Here is a 22,722-nt window from a genome sequence, read left to right on the forward strand (position 1 = left end):
ATTTTGCTCTAGCAGATCATTAGTCTCCAAGTGCTTTGAAAGATATGACAGCACTTGTTGTTCCAAGACCTTTGCTAAAAAAGGTAATTGGGAGATGGGCCTGAAATTTTTTAACATTTTTGTATCCGCCCCTGGCTTCTTTAGCAGCGGAATCAGCCGGGCCTCTTTAAACATAGCCGGAACTTGTCCAGTTTCCAGAGACTTGTTGAGAAGGTTAAGAACGTCCTCCTCCATCCCTGGCATAGCTAACTTAAAAACTCTCGGGGGGCAAGGATCCACCTGGGAGCCTGACTTTACCCTCCCTACCAAGCTGGCTAGCATCTCCTTCGTAATCAAGGGGAAGATATTCAGGGGGTTATCAACTTTAGGAGTAAGAGGCTTAACTTGGAGCGAGCATTCCAGAATAGGGGTGCGAGAAATTTCTAACAGGAGATCTTCAATTTTATTAATGAAAAAATCCTGGAAACTTTGGCAGTCCTCCTGCGAGAAGTCAGGCCTCTGCTCCTTATTTTTCCTCAATTCAGAAAGCACCTTGAAGATTTCTTTCGGCGGGTTTCGGGCTGTAGTGATCCTGGTCTCAAAAAACTCGGATTTTCGTACTAAGATAGCCTTTTTATACGTGGCCAGCTCATGCTGATATAGACTCCGTGCCATCGTATTGTAATCCCGCCTCCAAGCTCTCTCAGCCTTCCGCAGGGCCTGTTTCCTTGCCCTCAACAAATACATAGTACAGGAGAGCTCTTTTAACGTCTAGGGTATGGAGAGCTCGATCTGCCACGGAATCTGGATTAGGGAAGAATACTGGCAGTTCTATAGCTTGATTGATGTGAAACTGGGACACCACCTTTGGCATAAATTTAGGGTTAGTTTGCAGCACTACCCTATTAGCGTGAATTTGTATGAATGGCTCCTGAATAGTTAGGGCTTGCAGCTCACTAACTCTTCTGAGTGATGTAATCGCCACTAGGAAAGCTACTTTCCACGTTAGGAATTGTATCTCACAGGAGTGTAGAGGTTCAAAAGGTGGTCCCATTGTTCTGGTAAGAACCACGTTGAGGTTCCAGACAGGTGTAGGTGGTGTCTTGGAGGAATGATTCGTTTGAGTCCCTCCAGGAAAGCTTTAATAGCAGGTACTCTGAAGAGTGAAAGGTGCTGCCTGTTTTGAAGATAAGCTGCCGCCGCAGCTAAATGTATACGAATGGAGCTGTAAGCCAGATTGCATCTGTGTAAATGTAGGAGGGAACATATGATGTTTTGAGTAGATGCATCTAGCGGATTTATGTCATTATTGTTACAATAAATGACAAATTGTTTCCACTTTGCCGCATAGCATGCCCTGGTTGTAGGCCTCCTTGCCTCTTTGATAATATTCATACAGTCTGGAGGCAAGTTTAGGTAACCAAACTCTATGACCTCAGGAGCCAGATCGCAAGGTTCAACTGTTGCGGATCTGGGTGCTGAATGTCGCCATGGCTCTGCGTTAAAAGACTGGGTGTTAATCGCAGCCTTTGATGAGGAACCACGGAAAGTTTTAGGAACGTGGTGTACCATGGTTGCCGCGCCCATGTTGGAGCAACTAGGATCAGTGTCATTGAGTGTTGTCGCAGTTTGCGTGCCACTAGTGGTATGAGCGGGGCTGGGGGAAAAGCGTACGCAAACTTGCCTGACCAGCTCATCTATATCGCATTGCCCTGAGATTGCGGATGTGGAAACCTGGCGGCGAAGCTTTGGCATTTTGCGTTTTCCCTTGTGGCGAACAGGTCTATTTCTGGTTGACCCCACCGCTGGAAGTACGGCTGCAGCACTCGTGCACCTGGTGGCTGTGTCTGCTGAGCAGGTCCGCCATCTGGTTGTCCTTGCCTGGGAGGTGTTCCGCCATGAGGAAGATGTTTCTCTGAATGGCCCACTTCCACATGCTTTGCGCTAGATGGGACAACTGTGGAGAGTGTGTCCCTCCCTGCTTCTGTATGTAGTACATGGCAGTCGTGTTGTCCGTCCGGATTAACACGACTTTGTTGCACAAGTGTACCTTGAAAGCTTTCAGCGCCATAAAGATTGCCATCAGTTCCAGCAGGTTGATGTGCATCTGCTTCTGCTGTGTCGTCCATAGTCCCTGCACCGTGTAATGGAGGACATGCGCTCCCCATCCTAGGAGAGATGCGTCCGTCGTTAGCACTATTTGTGGTACAGGCTCTTGGAACGGTCGTCCCCTGCAAAGGTTTTGTGGGTTCCACCAATGCAGAGAGCTGTATGCGCGACCGGTCACCAACACTAGGTCTTTCAATTGTCCTTGAGCCTGGTTTCACTGCCGTGCTAAGCACTCCTGGAGCGGACGCATGTGTAGTCGTGCATGAGGGACTATGAAGATGCAGGAGGCCATCATGCCTATCAACTGCATAAACACCCTGGCTGTGAGCGAGTGTTGGGGTCTGAATTTCTGAATGAGTAACAGAATGCTGTGGATTCTGGCTGAGTTTGGCTGCGCCTTTGCCGCCAGAGTGTCTATTGAGGCACCCAGGTACTGTTGTGCATGGGCGGGCTGAAGATGGGACTTTGGGTAGTTTAATGAGAATCCGAGGCTGTGTAGGAGGTGAATAGTGCGGGACACGTGGCTGGCACATTGCTGGGCTGACTTTGCTTGGTTGAGCCAGTCGTCCAGATAGGGGTAGACGTGAATATGGTTTCTTCATAAGTGCGCAGCCACTGTCGCTAGGCACTTGGTAAACACCCTGGGGGCTCTTGTCACTCCGAAAGGCAGTACCTTGAACTGGTAGTGCTGATTTTGGATGGTAAACCTGAGATACTTCCTGTGTGCTGATGTATTGGTATGTGGAAATACGCATGCTTTAGGTCTAGTGTTGCGAGGAAGTCTCCCTGACTGAGTAATGGTAGAACTTGCTGTAAAGTGAGCATGTGAAAGTGTTCTGACAAGATGTATTGGTTTAGGGGCCTGAGGTCTAGTATAGGCCTGAGAGACCCGTCCTTTTTGGGATTAGGAAGTACAGAGAGTACACCCCTGTACCCTGTTCCTGAATAGGGACGAGTTCTATGGCCCCTTTTTGTAGCATGCTGATAACTTCTTGCTGCAATAAGTCTATGTGCTCTGCGGACATAGGACGGTGTTTTGGGGGTATGTTGGGTGGAGTGGAGGTTAGCTCTAGACAATAACGATACTGAATGAGTTGTCTTACCCACCTGTCTGTGGTAATGCTTTCCCAGACTGGCAGGAACTGTTGTAATCTGCCCCCGACCAGTGTTATATGGTCCGGGGGCAGCGACAAGGCGTCACTGTTTAGTATTGGCGGAGGATCTGGTGTTGTTATTCCCTCGTCCTCTGCCTTTACTGCTGTTGCTACGGTATCCACCTCTGCTTGTTTTATTATAGGAGGTTTGCGTGTTCCCTTTATTGTATTGAGTCTGCTGGGATGCCTGGCCTCTTGAAGTTCCTCTGTTATTGGAGCGACGAAAGGAACCACCTCTGAATTGTTGTGACTGCAAGGCCCCCATAGATTTGGCTGTCTCTGTGTCTTTTTTAATCTTTTCTAAGATTGAGTCCACATCAGGACCAAATAAAAAAAATCAGGGTTTACAGGCTGATTCAATAAAGTGGTTTGAATCTCTGGTTTGAACCCTGAGATACGCAACCAAGCATGCCTTCTGAGCATGACACTTGTGTTGATGGCTCTGGCTGCAGTGTCTGCTACGTCCAGCGCACATTTAATGGAAGCGTTGGATAGGAGTTTCCCTTCCTGTATTAGTGTTTCTGCTCCTTCCTTGTAGGCATCAGGGAAATGTTGTAGCAGTTGCTCTAATGTGTCATAATGTGCCCTATCGTATCTGGCTAATAGGGCCTGTGTGTTGGAAATTCTCCAGATGTTAGCTGCTCGTGCAGCCACCCTTTTCCCAGAAGATTCTAACACTTTAGACTCTTTGTCTGGAGGAGGAGCATCACCAGTAGTTTGGGAGTTGGCACGTTTACGAGCATTGGATACCACCAAAGAGTCCAACGGCAACTGTCCCTTAATGTATGTAGGGTCCACAGGCGCTGGTCTGTATTTTCTTTCAATTCGGGGGTTAACAACCCTTGCTCTTGTGGTCTCCTTAAAAATGTCTCCTGCGTGTTTGAGGACACCCTTTAACATTGGCAATGTTTTAACTGATTTCTCTGAAGTGGAGAAAGTGTCAAACAAGAAATCCTCGTCAATTGGGTCAGCATGCATGTCCACATCATGATTATGTGCTGCCCTCTCTATTAATGCGCTAAACGCCGCTGTATCCTCTGTTGGCGAAGTTTTTACAGGATAAGGAGTATCAGGGATAGGTTGTGACTCCCCCTGGTCAGTAGTGTCTGTCCAGGTTTGAGCCTGGTCATCTTGATCATTGTCCGCAGGGTAATTATATTGTTCTTCATAGTCATACCCCATCTCCTCATTAGAGCGTGTGGGTGAGTATGCATAAGTGTCTTGGGCATGGTACTGTACACTTTCAAAAAGGACAGGCGATGTGCAAGAATCCCTTTTCTTTTTTAGTGGAATTTTATAGGATTCCAGAGGATTTTCCGACCTGATCTTTCTTTGATAAATAGTAAGTGTACCGGTGTCGGCGTCGATATGGAGCTTTGACTGTTCATGATAGGAGGGCTCCTGATACACAACGTCCGCTTCTAGAGGATGACTCCTTTTTCCAAGTGACACAGTTTTGGATGGTTCGATCCCTTTTTTCGGATCCATGGCCTTAGGCCGTGCTGTTGGGGGCAGTCCGAATTTTATCGGCGGCTTTGGTGCCGGCGTCGATATCGGACCGACGGACTTCGCTTTGTTGTCGTGCTTTTTGCCTTGCGTCGACTTTGGTGCTTGTTGCGTCGGAGGTGCGCTCCTTTTTATCGATTCGACTTGCTCCTTCGAGGCGCCTTTGGTTTTTGGCATGAGGGCTTTGACGAGCTGTTGTTTTTTGACACGGTGCCTTGGTGCCTCGGTTCGAGGGCCTTTCAAGACTCGAGTCCTTTGTTTGTGTCGCTGTCCGTCGACGTCGACCTCGTCGGTTCGACGTACTTGGCTTGAGCGATGGATTTTAGCACACCAATCTTCGGATCAACACCCTTTGTGGTTGACCTTGCAGGGTCGTCGACACTTTTTCGACGTCGATTCCGATGTGTTTGCACTCTTCGATCCGATGGCTGTCTTTAGCAGTTTCGGTTTCGTTTTTGCCTCGATAGCTTTCGGTTTCGCTTTCAGTTGGGCGACCGATGGCTCGTGTGAGATATTCTTAGCTGGGCCGAGACGCGGGGCTATAGAATGCTTGTCATGATCTTGGCTAAGGCCTTTCGGCGATGCCTCGACCTGAGCCTTGGAAAGTTTAAGAGTGTCTTGTTTAGGCCCAGTACCTACTGCTGGGCCTGGTTCATCACTCGAGTCGTCATCGACGGCTCCGATGGGAGACACGTCGTCCCTTACCTCTTCGACGTTTTCATCTTCAACTACGTGCTCTTCGTCGTCTTCATAGTAGTTAGAGTCGTGCTCCGAACCTGGATCCGACGTCTGTTCTGGATCCTCAGTCTCGACGACCTCATCGTCGTCTTCGTCGAAGATATTCACTGGGTCGTGCGCTGGCTTCGTCATTGTTTGTCTCGCTACACGTCGGAGCCTAAGCGTCTTCTTCGACCGGAATCGAGCACAAGCTAGACAGTTGTCCTCGTTGTGGTCGGGTGATAAGTACTTGTTGCACACAGGGTTTACATCGATGTGCGGGTATTTTGAGTTACAAAGGGGGCGTCGTTTGAACGGGCTCCGTTCCATCGACGATCGGGCCTCTGGTGTCGAAAAAAGAAGCTGGAACAAAAACTCGGCACCGATCGAAAGAACAATACCGACGACCCCGAAGGCCTTTTGGCCTTGTAGAAAAGTTTCCGAACTGGAGTAAAGAAAAGTACATCCGAACCCAATGGCGGAAAAAAACAATCGGAGGATAGAGAGGATGCCCATGAGCACTGTAGTCCAGGGGAGGAGCCACCTATCTCATGATACTTCGCAGACTCTTCCAGGACAACAATGTGCAATCATCCGGACCCAACACTAGGCGGCGATCTATGCATAAGATGTGAATTCAGCAGCCCACATGCCTCGAACACAGCAGTTCCCAAGGTAAGCAAAGCTTGTCACATAGTTAATAACAGCATAATATATTCATTTGTTTCAGTATAACTTCTAAGAGTAAAACTTAGCACAGTTTACTCAGAACATCACTTGGTGTGAAAAAATGAGGCATTAAATAGATAGCTGTGCTGCCCTATCTACGTCTTCAAAAGGTACAACTGTAAGAAACCATTACCTTTCTAACCATGGTCAAATCGGGCTCCGTAGACCAGGTTTTTGTACTAATGTCATAAGACTCCATGGAGATAAGCTCCGTGTCACCATCCTCGCCTCCCAGAATGTAAATAACACCATCAATCTCCACCATTCCAAAGTTATGCCTGCCCTGAAAGAGAAAAATCCCTATTATAATGGAGTGTCCGAAACAATAATGTGCATAAAGGTCCTAAGGATCAAAAATGTTCTGTAGAAGACAGTACAAAACAGTCAGGAGGCATCATTACCTACATTCGCCAGCACACACACATTGGCATGACCTACACAGCATTAATAAAAAAGCAACAATCCCCAATTAGAAGTTGTAGATCTCACTTGTTACCAAGAACTTTCTCTTCACTGTAAACAGAATCTAATTGCAAAACTCCCACCCCCATTAAAGAGGAGTGATCTCACCTCAAGCATTGGAGCAAATGGTGTCCAAGTGTTGGTATCAGGGTCGTATTTCTCTCCAGAGCACAAGGTCTCCTTTTTGTCATCTTGCCCCCCAAGAACAAACACAAATCCTTCTACAACACAAAAGCATAAAGCCCATTAGAGCAAGCAAAAGTGGCAATTATCTTCTAAACATTCATATTTGTTTTTTTTTTATTATTTAAAGTTCCTAATTTGGACAGAGAATATTATCCATTTGATCAGGTTGCATCCACCTTTACCAAGGTGATTCTAATTTTATTTTCACTTTTTTTCACTTGATCATGTTCAAGTTCAAGTTCAAAAGTAAGTTTATTTAGACCATTCGGTCTTTAAACAACAACTCTTACGTTAATCTTTAAAAATTCTACACATAAAACATCACAATCTTAAAAACATGACATCCTTAAAAAAATAAAAATAAAATTCATTCCTAGCAATTTAAACATCAATAAAATTTCTTTTTAAGTTATTACATAATTCGTTACATTTAGGCCTCTAATGTTGCAGGGAACTTATATACGCCCTGCATAAATTTCCCGATGGCTATCGCAATATCTAACTTTTGATCATGTAATACTGTTGATATGAGAGGCAAGTGTGACGTCCACTCTGCTATCAAACCACTTTAAGTAAGACATCATTTTAGTCATGCAATTTTAATTAGCATATGCCACCAAAAATCAGGTATCAGGAAGGCTTAATCAATGGGACTGTCAGCATGAAGGCAAAAACGCTTTTAGGAGAGTTCACGGGCCAATGGAATATTCACAATGGGAACAAACCAATGTAGGAACAATAATACACGATGCTTACTTCTCAAAGTACGTATCTTTACTAGGAGAAGGAAAGCAAAAGAAAAAAAGAAAATCAAGGTGTGGTGATCTCCATAACAGTGATCCCTGTGGACCTTCAAAAGTTGCTTTCTCATTGCTACACTGTTCGCTAGTAGCAGGATAATATTGATAATAATGACTTGCTTTTGTTTCAGGATGGATTTACTAATCTTGGTAAAATTACATGTACTTCTATCCCAGTTTAACGGTACTCAGTTCTTTAATATCTTAAGTAGGATAGGCTTAGTGAGCCATGCTGAGATGTGTAAATTGCAGGAGCGAGCTTTTAACGCACTAAGCCATTTTACTAACCCAAGGTTCCAAAGACACTTGAAAAATTGGAAGCACTGATTGGCAAATCTCTACCTAGAAAACAACTTACTAAATATTTATGTATGTGTGTGTGAGGATTTGGGTATATTAATATTATATGGCACGGCTATACAGCCTTACCGTGGAATATACTCGCAAAACTGTCTTGGGTCCAGTCAGGGTAGTTTGTACAACCTTAAGCTCACCCCTGGGTAACTATGGCTTCGAGCAGCAGGGCTTGAACAAAGGATCTAATGTAAAATATTTAACATTACCAAACAATGAAAAAAGAAAGCCACGCACCAGGAAAGAAACACAACACCTATTTATATTTCTATGAAGTCTAAGGTGAGCAAAGTTTCCTAGAGGGGTTAGAAGATACAGATTTTTAAGAAATCTTAATTTTTAATACAACTGCAAATTAACATTGCCAACCATAACTATTGAAAACTGTTGAAAAGTTTGGAAATGTGGGTTTGACAACTCTGCCCCTGATAGTGCAACCAAATCCGCCAGGGAGAAGATCTGGGGGCCAATGGGGTAGATTTGGACAGTTACCTGGCCACAAAAAAAAATTCAGTCCAGTTCCAAACTTTACAGCACAATCACAATAGAAATCATCAGAGTGGTTCTGATGCAGCAGATACAGGAGATGAATATGCTCAAGGATGCACCGAGTACTGTGTGGTCAATGGGGGAGTGAGGGGAGATTCCTTTGCAGTTATTCCTCAGTCCACAGGTCAGGTGGGGCAACTTTGCAACAGAGTTCAGGGTCCCTCAAAGTCCTCTTTGAGACCATAGAAGGCCAGCAGCGACTGGGCTACCGGTGTCCATGTACATTGGTCCGAGCAAAATCCTTTGGTGGGCGCTGGTGTCCTGCTTGGGCGACCAATCTGGACTCAAATGGCACTCCCGTGTCCGGCTAACTTGTGTACAACTTTTGCCTATTGAGGATTGGCCTCTTGAGCACCTGCCAGCAAGTTTTCTGCGGTGGCTACCAACTTGCCACGGGGGATACTTCAGCTTTGCTGTAGCCTGACTTTTCCCGGTGCCAGGAAATAAAGTCCTCTCTTAGCTAACCCAAAGTGCATCTGTTCAGTCCTGCAGACAGTGCAGCCTCTCTTGTGCAGTCAAGAAGGCAGTAGGGTAGCCCTTCTTCAGTCTTTGTTTCAGTACTGACGTCACCCGAGGTGCACGATGCCAGGGTGCCATCTTTATTACCAGAAAGTGCCCTGGGGGGATGATGCGGTATCAAGCCAAAGGGCTACCAGATCACCTCCCTCTTGGTGATTACTTTCTAGCTATGTGTGGCATCTAGCAATTCCAGACTGCACTATTCTCTCCCCCTTAAGATGTCAGGACCCTTCCTCGGTTGTCAGGAACTTGGTTGCCCACCATTGAGGTAGGGCTACCCGCCCACAGGAAAACCGGTTTGTGCACTGGGCTTCCCTCTCTTTCCCTGTCTCCAGTCTGTCTACCTGAAGAAAGTGCAACCCTGAGGAGTTTAAGTGCCATCTTCCCACCAAAGGCGACTTTGCCTTTGACGCATGCCTGTTGGGCTAACACCCCGAGTGGCTTCCATGCGAAGGGGAGGCGTAACACCACACCCTGTTGCAGGCTGCTATTGCTCCTAAGTGTGGGAGTCGTTCACACCACTCCCCAGGCTGTCAGAATGCTATCTGTTGGCCAGTGCCTTGTGAGACTATTGGACAACCGGGTAATACAATGGCAACTTTCTAACAGAGATATTTTATTCAACCTGGACATCAGGTCAGGTTTAATGCCAAGATCAATTTGATACCTTACAATACCCAGCTAGTTAGTCCCATTCAGAAGTTAGCTGGGCTGAGAGGTGAGCCAGTAACCCTGTGTTAGCCAGTGGGCTACTATCCCTTCCACAGTAAAACGACAATTAAGAAGTGTTGCTGTTAAGACATATATAAAAATACATGTCCTACTTAATAAAAGACAACTCAATTCAATTCAATGGTTCTTTATTCGGCATTTAAAAAATACCATAAAAGTGCATAATAACTGTTAAAAATACAAAACAATTCATTGGCTCATAATTAAACAATTGGCAGACAATACATTCAGCACCTCCCTCTTGAGTTTCTTAGCCTTACAGAGAGCGTTGATAAAATTCATTATACAGAACAGAGTGTAGGGATCATTAGCCCTTTGCAAAAACAGTAATGCAACCATGGCATGTTTAAACTTAGCTTGTTTTAAAATTCCCACTAAAAACCTACGCCTAGGCAGAGTGTAAAATGAACATAACAATACAAAATGAACGGTATCCTGCGGAGACCTATTGTCGCAGCCGCAAGTACCCTTCTGCTCAACCGTTAAATGTAAAACCTGATGGGTCAGCAAATATGTGATGTAAAAGGTTGAGCCTTAAACGAGTCATTAAAAATCTGTCCTGTGCATTGTGTATGCGGGCAAGATAGGGTTCCATTCCTTCCTGTTTTCAATAATCTGTAAGCTCCAACTGTGGGTTTACGTTCTTCTGAGGCAGCCCTACACGTGCGTCTGCCTGTTCCCCAAAAATTATTTTGACTCTCAATTTGTCATGGGGAATAATTTCATTGGGGTTAGTAAAAAGATTCTTGCAACCAATACCCTCCAGTGTACCCTTTAGATACTGTAACCAAGGGATACTCGTTCCTTTATCTCTTTTCAGGCAGTCTGTGATAATTTGTCTGCTTAGATCTGCCTCGGTATTGGTCCAAATCTTCAGCCAGGCTAAAAGAAGTCTGACCTTTATAAGGTCTTCAACTTATGCCCCTCCTAGTTCCTCATGTATAATAAGGGCAGGGATACTTTGCAGAGTTTTAAGTACCTTTCAAACAATTTGTTTTCCTCTGCTTGTAACTGTTGGATATGTGCAAAACCCCAAACCTCTGACCGATAAGCCACTTTAGAGCAGCAGATCGATCTGTACAAGTTCATAACTTGTTCAGGCGACCACATTCCCAGCCTGCGTCCATAATTCATTATTGCCCCGGTTGAGGCCACCAATTTGGAGCATTGTTTTTCCACTCGAGGTTTAAAATTAAACAACCCATCAAATAGCAGGCCTAGATAGGAAAAGGACTGAACCTGCCCTAATTTATGAGTGCCTATCTTGTAAGAGAACTTCTTACAGGGCTTGACCCCTGTCAGCATAACGCAAGACTTATCCAAATTTGCAGAAAGGTCTAGTGTGTTCATAAAGCTGACAAACCCGTCAATCAACCTCTGAAGCCCCTTGGGGGTGCGGGCTGACAACACCGCGTCATCCGCTTATAACAGGACCGGGACAGGGCGGGAACCTACTTGGGGGGAATCTACTCCTAATTTGCTTAGTTCCATGTCTAAGTTGTTGATATATAGGGAGAATAGAAAAGGGGCTAAAATACAGCCCTGCCTGACCCCACTATTGCATGGAAAAAGTGATGTAGTACCCCCTTCTGAGTCAAAGCGCACTTTGGCAGAGGTATTCCAGTGCAATGCTTTCAGTATGTTAACTAGGTCCGGGTCAACCCCTAAGCTCATCATCAGGGCCCATAGCTTCTCTCTGTTAACATGATCGAAAGCAGCAGAGAGATCCATGAAACCTAGGTATACTGCCTCGTTGCTAGCTAGGGTGTATTTGGCAACCAGGAGATAGAGGTTCAGACATTGATCCGTTGTTGACCTTCCCTCCCTGAACCCGTACTGTGTGTCAGTAATGATTTGGTGTGCGTCAGCCCATTCCGTTAGGCGGTTAAGAACCACACCTCCCAACACTTTCGCCGTTACGTCGATCAGGGATATATTGGGTGGTAACATTGGGGATTGTCCCTATTTCTTTTTTTAAAGATGGGGACTATTGTAGCTGTTGACCAAGACCGCGGGAGACCAGATTCAACCGCCGCATTTAAAACCCTCGTCAGGATGGGGGCCCACAGCCCCACCTTGCTTAGATAGAAATCAGGTGGTATGCCATCTGGTCCTGGCGCTTTATTTTTGGATAAACCTTGAATGGCCCCTACAACTTCGTCCAGAATAAACTCGATCCTGGCTACCCACCGAAGGCTTCGCCCATCACCCACGTTATTTTCATTAGCATGGTTGTATAAATTTTTTAAATGATTATGCCATTGTTCTGGAAGAATTGTATTACAGATTTCTGGGGCATTAGCGTCCTGAAAACATGATTTGTTTATGGTTTTCCAGAACTCTGTCAAATCACTTCTGTCTGCTGCCGGCTCCCTAAGGTCCTCCCAGGCTTGAGATTGGAGGGAGTATTTTCTACATTTTAAAGCCTTTTTATATGCAAGCCTGCATTAGGCAATGTGTGACTTATCCCGGGGTAGGGTTTTCAAGCTGGATTTCAGCTCCTTGTGTGCCCGCGAGCAGTCTTTGTCGAACCATCTGGGGGTGGTATTTGCTCTCACCTTCTTGGTGGTCTTTAATAGTCCATCAATTAGGTGCGCCATATCTTCAAATGCCTTAACAACAGCGACACCCTCTAAGGAAGGAGTAGTTTCTTACCTGTAACTCCAGTTCTGTAGTAGGGGTATCCCTGTTATAGTCATAATCTAGTGAATAGTCCCGCTCATGTGCGGGGACCCCGGAGCAATTAAAAATAATCTCTTAAGCTGTCTTCTTTGCAGTATTGCATAGACACTTACGAGAGAATTAAAAACAGATAATGCAGCCTACACTGTCCAGTACTTCAACTAGAAATGCAAAGGATATTCCACCAATATCACATTTAAACCCGTCTTTCACCATGGAAAACACTTCCCCCCCCCCCTTCACCAAATCCTTGGAATGATAGAGAGGAAGGACAGGACAGACAAGCCCCCATAGGCTGCCATTATGTGGCTTAAAAAGGGATACCGTGCCTTTAAGGAAACTTTCCAGAACTCTCCTGGTATCCCAGAATGCACAGCAACTCCCTCCACTTTCAGTTCTTTTTTCCGGCTCCTGCTAGCAGGACCCTGGAGCATTAGCTCTTCTTTTTTGAGCTTTTTTTATTCAATTTTTGTGATAATTATGGGAGTGCACGAAGTGTGGGCCATCCTCCATCGTGCAACGGGACCAATCCTTATTGACAGGTCTCAGGGTCGGGCACAGGTGGCAGTTAAAGTCGCCAGCTAGAACCAGAAGCGGCGCCACCGCGCTTTTCCCTGAGGCTGTCTCCGCATTTAAACAGGTGTCCAATTCTTTTATTGTGGATCCCTTCCCATTGGCTCCCACAGCTTTATACAAGTTAATCAGGATGATGTTTAACCCTTTTGTGTGTAACCCAAGGGCCTGCATGTTGTGTGATTGCCAGTTTAGGTTGGTCCACACTCCTTCCACCTGTAAATCCACATATGTAATCAGCCCTCCCATGGCTCTCCCCGATAGTGACTTCTGGGCAGGCACTGAAAAACACTTGTACCCCGCTAGATAAAAAGGCTTGCAATCAATCGCCCAGGTTTCCTGCAAACAAATTACCTAAAACCTGGTGATATATTGCTTCCAATCCTGGTTGTCAAATTTCGCTGCAAGTCCCGCTATGTTTCATGATAGGAACTTTAACCCCTCCTGCGTGTGTCATCCTTAGCGAAGGTATGATTAGATTGTTGTTTTCTATCCTATCACTAATCAGGTCTTCCTTAAGCCTGGGTGAAGTGTGTAATTTCGTCAGTTGCTGGGGGCGCAAGGGGATGATCTCCAACCCCATTGTTTCCATTCCTGTTATGGGCCTAACTGGTAAGCCCTCACTGGTCCCGCCCATCGTCTTGGCAACTATACCTGGTAAGTCTGCCAGTAAGGGGTGAAAGGGTATCATCGAGGGCTGTACAATGTCTTGGAAGGAGCCTATTTCCCTACAGTATCTCTTTTGGGGGGCTCTATTCTTCAATAGTCAATCCAATTCTTCCAGGGACATCAGGGGATCAAATCTGTTCCTCAAGTCTATTACTCCTTGATTCATGAGTGGCGCATGTATGGGTGGACGACAGAACCCAACCAGGTTACACCCACTTCTGATTTGCCAAACGCGATCTAAGCCCGGGCTGCAGATACCCCTTAGATAAAAAAAACTTAAATGCATAGATCTGATGTTACTAGAGTGAGTAGTCGGTCCCCACCTTACTATTTGATCAACAACACGATGGTTCCTAAAGTTTACCACCACGCAATCCCCAATGGTATCCTTGGGCCTATTCCCCAGCCAGTTCACCCTACGAACCAACAACATTTCCCCCTGTTCATTACCTACTAGAGGCCTGTGCTTCTTCAGCCAGAACATAGTTTTGTTTTTAAGCTCGTCATAGGCCTCTGTCTGGTCTGGCCTCGACTCTGGGACCCCCGTTAATACGATTACATATGGGGCCGCTTCGGGGGGCAAGTCTATACAGGACAGAGAGTCAGTGGTTGCCCTGGGGGGTGGCCCTTCTACTTTGGACTGAGACGTGGGTTCTGGTGAAGGCTGTCTATGTACAAGAGCTTGGTGAGTACCTCTTGCCACTCCAGAGGTGACCTCACCTGAGGTAGTAGTGTGACCCTTGGGTACCTGGCTAATATGTGACCACTGAGGGCCTGGAGGTTGTAAACAGCATATGGCAGCAGTGATTTGTCCTATTGGGGGGTTACTCGGTAATGTCATGGCCGGGTTTATGGTAATAGACTTCCCCGCTATGGTGCTGGTTGGTGGGGGCAGTGTAATACCGCCGCCCAGCCCCTTTGATTTTACCAGGGTTACTACCTTATCCAACCTACTAAGAATTAATTTCATTTGAGAGTTAATTAGCTGCTCAAAATGAGTCTGTAGGTCGGTGATAATTTGGGCTACCCACATTGGGGGGACTTGTGTATATGGCTTGCTCCCTCCTTGTGCGCCTGCAGCTGTACTGGACTTTTCGGTTGGCGCCTCAATGGGTTTACCTCTCTTCTGCCTAGCTTTCTTGGTGCTAGTCTTCTTTTTCTTGCCAGTTTGTACCGTCTCCCCCCTTGTGTGTGTCCCTTGTTCATTAGTAGTCCCCACCTGGGCACAGGGAATATCGATTAACTCGGGATCTGGCAGAATAAGTGATGGGGTTAGAGAAGCTTCTATATCACAGTCCTGTGTTGGGGGTGTTAGATCAATTTGCGGGGTTAGTGAGAGACGCCTCTCTGTGCGCTCTATTTCGTTTTCCACTGCCCCAATAGCTTTGCGCAACATTCTATCTATTGCTGTTGGTTTGTCAAGTGTCGAGGGGGGGGGGGGGGATTCCCTTTGATTTACCAGCCAAACATAGGTCAGATGGTGTGAGCAGAGCATACCTGGATGACCTTGTTTGGACCGTGCTGGCCATTATGTATGAGGTCTATTATTAAATAGGCTTACGGCAATTGCTACTGGGTTAGCTTGAAAAACTCAGAAATAAAATACAGTGCCCACTATAAAGGCCAGTCACAGCCACCCCAGATGTCCAAACACAACAGGCCTACAACACCCCCTTGTCGCCAACCCCAAAGCAATCTCAAATAGCCCCACCTAATACATTGATCATAATCAGATGCCTCCCTTGTTACTAACCCATTGGATGGTCCTGATTTTATTCCGCAGTTCGAACCCAAGTTCTTAGAGGGGGGGCCCAGCCCAGCCTCTGCTGGCCCCGGCCGGCCACAGACGGCCCACCCTTTGCCCGGGCTTAGCCCGGCACCGCCCGCGCGCGTCCCGCGGGGCGGGTGGAGTTCCGCGTTCTTATGGCGCCTCCAGGCGCAGCAGGAGCGTCAGAGGTGCACCGGTCCCCTGGGGCAGCTGGGAGATGTAGTCCAAGGTGTCAGCGCGGCCGTTGCCCTTACGGCCTCCGGGATATGTGTGCTCTGCCCTGTGTCACTCGGGGGATGCTCGGGGCTCCGCGTTCTTATGGCGCCTCCAGGCACAGCAGGAGCGTCAGAGGCGCGCCAGTCCCCTGGAGCAGCTGGGGGATGTAGTCCGAGGTGTCAGCGCGGCCGGTGCCCTCACGGAGGGGAGGCGCCGGTGGTTCAGCAGCGCGCCCGTTGCCCTCACGGCCTCCGGGATATGTGTGCTCTGCCCTGTGTCGCTCGCAGACAACTCCCTGACTTAGGGCTCTACATTCCCTCCTTAGGAGAGACTTGCATATATGGTTAAGGAAAGTGGGGGCTTTATCATTAGCTTAAACTCAAAGTCGAACTAGCAGTGATAACACTGCCCTTCCAGTCTCCAGCAGCAGGCTGGGAGCCATTTAATATCTTGTCACACACAGGGTGCCACAATCAGAGTTGCAGCCTTGGGTGGACACTGTGCTTTACATGCCCTAGGTACCCTGTGTACCATATACTAGGGACTTATAAGTAAGTCAGGCCTTGCCATTTGGGGATAGCCAATTCAAAATATACTTTGTAGTGGGTTAGAACACTACCCTTGAGGTCTGAATCCCAGGCCTCAGAGCACTCTCGAGTCGATAAATCAGCAGCATCAGGCCAAGAATGTGGGGGTGAACATGCAAAAAGAGACATTTCCTTACAGTACGGTCAGAAATAATATTGTGTTTCCATTATATTAAGGTTACTCGTATAGGATAATGTTCACACCGTGTCTCTTGGTGATGTTAGAAAAAGAACCCTATAAGCTGAAGGGCCTAAACTGAGTGAAACTTTATGAGACTACTAACCAACCAGACTGTTTTAATTAGTCTTCAAAAGTATGTACATTTCGTTGTGACTTTTATCTACATGGGGTAATCATTCCAAAGGGTGGGACCAATAATTCTGAACGCTACCACCTAGGTTGATTTCTTAAATTTTGGGACAAAGAAAATGTGGTTAGCAGCGGAGCGCAGATTATTTGTGAGATAATATTGCAAAGATGTATGCACTAGAGGAGGAAAATCAAAGATAAATTGAGAAAACATAATTTTGAAACATTCTCTTTTGTGTATTGGGAGCCAATGCAGAATTTGCTGGGCATAGATGCAAACTTTTTCAGTCTACAGACAGCTCTAGCAGCAGCATTTTAAATATGTAGTTACCTAAGACAATTCAGTGTAAAACACGCACAAATTATGCAATTAAGGTAAACTGTGATGGCATTTGTCACAAACCCCATACGCAGAGGGCAGCAAATAAAGACTAAGCAGTGTGCAAATATGGCAAAAGCGGCCTTTAAACTTATTAGCAAGATGCTAATCCACAGAAATATTAAAATCCATTAAAACACTCAAATTACCGACTGTGGGTAAAGGTTTGGGAAAAGGGCCAAACAAGAAGTCAAAACATTGAGAGAATTCTGGGTACTATCACCTGGGTCTTAGAGCAACTCAGTTTTATATAATTTTAGTTCATCCATGTTCTTAACAGCTATAACCCATTTAGTTCAGCAGTAGGCTCAACTTTTGTGTCACTCCTTATCTTCAACAGCACGTGTTTATCATTGCATACATAAAACATGTACAATTGTTGGCCGGCATAAGTATTTTCAAGGGTCGCAGGTACTCTCTGAACAAAGTAGGGGGCTGGAGTCAGGAAACAATGGGGATCTTTGAGCAATTCCCCATGGAAATGGTCTTGCTGTGGAGATAAATGAGCCCATCGTTAAACACGGATTCCTTTCTGATCATAATTCTATCCATCCCAGAACAGAGCCTCCAATGGAAATTTCAGCCAAGCAGAAGAAGGATCCGGTGCTCGACAATGTCAAAGGCAGCTAACAAATCCAATGAAATCAGAGATCCAACACGGTTGCCATTCACAATCGCTCTCAGCTCATTGATGGCAGCGACTACACCCAGAAAGCTGTGAAGACCTGGCTAAAAACAATCCGCCCGAGTTACCTTAAATTACCAATGTTCTGACAAGAACAAAATAGGTCACTTGACAGAACCACTAATCGTGAGACCCCTAAAATTTTGACTGTTAATGTCTCCCTGTGACTACCTCTTCATGGGTAGATATGGATGTGTCTATACTGACAAGGAGCACCCCTAAATACATGAGGGTAGGGCAAATCATACACTAAGTAGTACTGTTCTCATCAATTTTATAAACAGTAAATAAACTGAGGATACACAATGTTTTTTATCATTCTAAGAATACAATTAGTCAAAAGACACCTTAAGGCTCCACATGCAGAATCCAGCACCGAATGAAAAGAAGGCTCAAGAATCCAGCACCAAAGGATCGAGAAGCATTGCTAACTTTAGTTCAAGTCAAACGTGGCTAGAAAGAAATCATGGATTATCCCTGTAAGAAAATTACAAAATAATCAATTACAAGAAACAAGTACCTATGAAAAGCAGAAAGAAAATATATGTGGTAGGGACATGAAAAAATAAGATAAATGGAGACCTGGTTATGAAAAGAAGAGGCATTTAGAAATCAGTTTTTCAATAATCGAAACTTTCACAGCCTGCAATTGTTCTAACTCTTTGAATGGCGAATCTGTGTTTTGAACACAATACTCTAGTGGCAACTATGGAGCCAAGAGCATTGGCGAACAAGGCTAAACACACTCCCAAAAATTGTTGAGGGTGAAATCCCCAGAAAACAAAATATTTGTGTATTATCCATATGAATGAATGAATGAATGAATGAAGGAACAGAGCATTTCGACAAGAAATGCTGTGCGACACAAAAAACACTATGTACAAAAAGAAGAAGGACGTTTATAGATATAAAAGTGTGTTAGTTGAGAGAAAGGTGGTTAGAAGCAGTGAGTGGTTCAGTCAATAACTGTTCAGAGGTGACATTCCAAAAGCATAGTCATTTATTAATCACCATTATACGCTGCACAAAAGTAAGGTTTAAGATGTTAATGAGTCATTAATGAACTTTCGTGTTTGAAATGGTAGGAGGTGATCTGTTGTGGCAGTGTACCGCCAAAAGGTGCTGGGTTAAACATACTGTGGAAATATTTACATTGATTGAGGTGAGGTGATGGACACTCTCCGGTGGAAGCTGGCTGGTGATAATCCAAGACAAACCACCATGATTCCTTTTTACTGGTTCACTTGAAACAAGACTTCCCAATAGGTTTCCTCTCATGGGAAAAAAATAATGCTTGCTGGTAATTCGCAAGGGACACAAACAGTGGCATTTAACATATTCAACCAGTCAGTTTGGAGGGACCATGTAGGAACCAGCCATGTTTTCAAAGTACACCCAATTACATAAAACTGTTTAATCTGTGTCCTAAGTTGTCTTGTGCATGTCGCATTTTGTGAGAAGTCCCCCTTGATCATATGTGATCCCCTGTGATGTAGCCATATTCTCTTGTCTATGACTGGTTTGGGTTTTAGGGGCTGTTAGTTAAAGATGATATAAGGGCTGAGCTTGGAAGTTTAATGATCCTGGTTAGGTATATACATGCACGTTCCATGAAACCAGACCCAAAAAATTATTAAAGGACTTTAAATGTGCCAGCTCAATAGTCTTTCATATGACCTGGTAGCCCTTACGGAGAGGACGTTTATTTACGCGGCTTATCAGAGCTCACCTTTTACGTCTAACAATCAAAAAGGTTCCCAACATTAAACGGCTAAGAAATTTACAAGCCCATAAGGAAAGACGAGTTCGAGGTCGCCAGCCTATGTACTAAAGAGAGGAGAAATTAAGGACAAAAATAAAACAATATTAGATTCTGCATATGGGACAATGAACTCAGAAGATTTTACTTAATTTGCTAAACTTAGACCTGAGTTTTCCATCGCTTGCGGTGGTCTTGTTGACACACTCTGATTTTAATACTAAGATAACTCTTACATTGCTTCTGAGACCAACAGTACTTAAAGCACGGGCTTCATCAATGAATTGCAGTAATTAGGAGCAACAAAAACACTTGGATAAAGTCATTCGGGATATGAATTCCTTAACTGTGGAAATCGTTGAGAAGAACAAAGACATAGACGCTTAACTTCGTCCCATAAATATTCAGAAGCCTTGAGGAAGTCACATGACGTGACGAAACATGTGTCGGCTGTTTTCTCTTGTGGATCAGGAAGAGGAGGACATATAAAATACCAATTGTCCTGTATACTTTGTTTACCGTCCTCTCCTGACCAGTTATGTATAATAATTTGTCTAAATGTATATATCATCTTGAGTATGCTCACCAATGTGTGTTAATAAAATGTTGTTACCAATAAGAACCAAAATTGTCACTTGTGGATAAACATTTAAGATTTATGTACAGAATAATTCTTATACCTTGATAAATAAGGAACTGAAATTAATATAACTTGGGTGCCGGGAAATTGGATAATTTAGTCTTTCATATGTGCATCATCATCCTTTCAAAAAATATAATGTGGAATTCATGTGAGAAAATGATCCAACATCCTGGCTAGTGAAAAATAATACTGGTAACAGAAACTTCCAAAGGTATTTAAATTGCACGAGGATGGGCAGGAGAGGGAAGTCTACATTATTCTGCTTTTTAGGTCTCGGAACTGCGAACAGATTGCAAAGCAATCTGTCGTTCCGAGACTCTATTGCAATCATTCTGGCTTTCAAGGAGTCAAGGGAGACAGACAAGTGAGGTGCACGCGCAACCTTGGATCAGGTCGCGCGCGCTTCCCGTCTCCCATGGCTCCTTGGAAGCAGACTCACACACATGCACACGCACGCGCACACACACACACACACACACACACATACATACATACAGACCTCCGCGCATACACAAACTCACACAGACATACAGAATCCCCCCCCGCCGCGCATACACACACACACACATAAAGACCCCCGCCCTAGAAGGAGCCCCTAAGTCCACTGCTCCCCCTCTGTACCCGGGTCGTCGTCATTCAGTTCCAACACCTCGATCATCTCCTCGTCACCATGAAAGCCTCCGACCTGTGCCCCTGGCACAGCTCCCTCGGCGTCCTCCATGGGTACAAGTGCCCAGCCTGACACACACGGGTCTCTTCCACTCCCACGGCCAGATCTTACGGTGCAGCCTACCAAGGGGGGCGTCAGGCAGCAGCCGCCAATTGAAGCGAGGCGTAAACACCAGTGGGCCAATCACTTGTCTCATTCATTCTGCCGTCCCGCCCTCCCTGTGAGCCTGGGATACTTGCATGGACAACGAAACTTGAGAAAGCCGGGAAATGTAGTATTTTGGATCCAGACGCTTATTGTGGCATTAATCCTACTAACTGTTTTAGTTGCGTGATTACACTCTATGTGAAGCAGAAAGAGGATAGAACAGAAGCAACTGTATACATAGCCTAATTCGCTACCGTTTTGGAACATTCGAAGGGCGTTTTATTTAGCAAAATGTACCTTACATGACACGACGGTAGATATTTTAATTTATGGAACGGGCAAAAGTAAAAATAAATAACTCATCTAATGCTTGTTTTAATTGCATTTAGGTGTGCGTCAACTCAAATACTGACCTCCCTGGGCTGATGGCCGATGTAATTTTTGTCTGTTAGCACGTGACCAACCTTTAGTCTTTTGGGGGCTAATGGGGTCCAGAGAATAAGAAAGTGTCCATGAGTACACGCAATGTACGTTGGAAGGATATAAATGCATTTCAGCAGTATTAGTAACTTGTGCTCTGCAAAACCAATTCCCTTTGCTTCTTTGAGCATCGAAATGTAGCTTCTTGCACTGACTAACCATAGAGGCCCGTTGGAGTGAAATTTAAAAAATGCCGGTAACATTTTCCAAGTGCCTGAAATGTGGAATTTAGCATTAAGGAATTTGTGTTTTTGCCTCCGGTGGGAACAGATAAAGGTCTTACTGAGAAACATTTTCTTCGTCAACCAATCTCTTCCTCGGATTCTTTGTGAGATTTTGTGCGTAGTGTATGAACAAATTAAGGTGAAATGCTGGCAAACCATAGTTTGCACTTAATACATATTTTCTCATAAATGTGCATGTTTTCAAAATTCTACAAAACCTGCAAAAATAAAAGATGCGATTTCGCAAACTGCAAGCGGAGAGCAGCAGTTTAAACAATTACTATTCGAGGAGCTAAAATTGAAAGTATGTTTGGGACCACAGGGGGTCGTGTTCTGAAGGAAGGGACAGGGGCTTCCTGCACAGCCAGTGCCCTGCCACCCATCTAGGATTTTCAAGGGGTGCACCTCAGCTAGATTGAGGGGGGCAGAACAGAAGTTATACGCGCATACGTTTAAGGTTTGACCTGGAGACAGCTTTAGCTGCCAAGCCAGCCTTGTCTGTGTGTTTTAAAAAATATATATTTTAAAAACATTAACAATACATATATACAAACATTCATGCACATTGGGTCAGCCCTCTTCATTCTCTTGTCATTTCATCTGACATTCAAGTGTTGCTTCCGTTCACCGCAGCACACAGCATAGGGCTTCAACCCATGTCATCTACTGCCTGTCTTGCACTGAGTGATGACATTTTTCTCCTGATCACATGTCCACGACACATTGAAAAGAAATGCACTATTGGGACAGGATTTGGGCGCATGGGATTTGAGGGCTTCTTTTTTTTGTATATGCTTGCAATTTTTGTTTGTTTTTTGCATCTCACTTGTCTTCCATAAATAAAGTAAATAAATACATAAATGCAGTCTATGCTTGTCGAGGCAGAACTATTTGTTTTGCCCATGCTTGTTGTTCCAGTGTTGTATTTGTTCTTATATATGTTTATGGTGGGGTAGAATGTTTTTTTTCTACGTGTGAATGAATTACCATTGTATTGTATGGTTTATCCTAATGATACATATATCAGTTCCTTTGCTGTAACGTCGTTGTGTGTTTTAAAGCAGGGGGCCTTGGGGGTGCACAAAGGGAAGAGTTAGAGGCTTGGTTGGCTGTCGGAGTGGACCAGGGCGTTTC

The 22,722-nt window shown here is 45.0% G+C and overlaps 1 protein-coding gene across 1 annotated transcript in view; it reads right to left on the reverse strand.

Annotated features, from left to right (window-relative positions):
* The window catches only part of GAN (gigaxonin), a 320,191-nt gene that overhangs the window by 121,629 nt on the left and 175,840 nt on the right, over nt 1-22,722 (reverse strand). Inside the window, exons 6-7 of the mRNA XM_078670190.1 lie at nt 6,765-6,877; nt 6,328-6,477 (exon numbers count right to left, since the gene is read on the reverse strand). Coding sequence (XP_078526316.1) covers nt 6,328-6,477; nt 6,765-6,877 — 263 coding nt within the window. The remainder of the gene's footprint in view (nt 1-6,327; nt 6,478-6,764; nt 6,878-22,722) is intronic.

Source organism: Lissotriton helveticus, chromosome 12 (genome assembly GCF_964261635.1).
Source record: "Lissotriton helveticus chromosome 12, aLisHel1.1, whole genome shotgun sequence".
Taxonomy (NCBI): domain Eukaryota; kingdom Metazoa; phylum Chordata; class Amphibia; order Caudata; family Salamandridae; genus Lissotriton; species Lissotriton helveticus.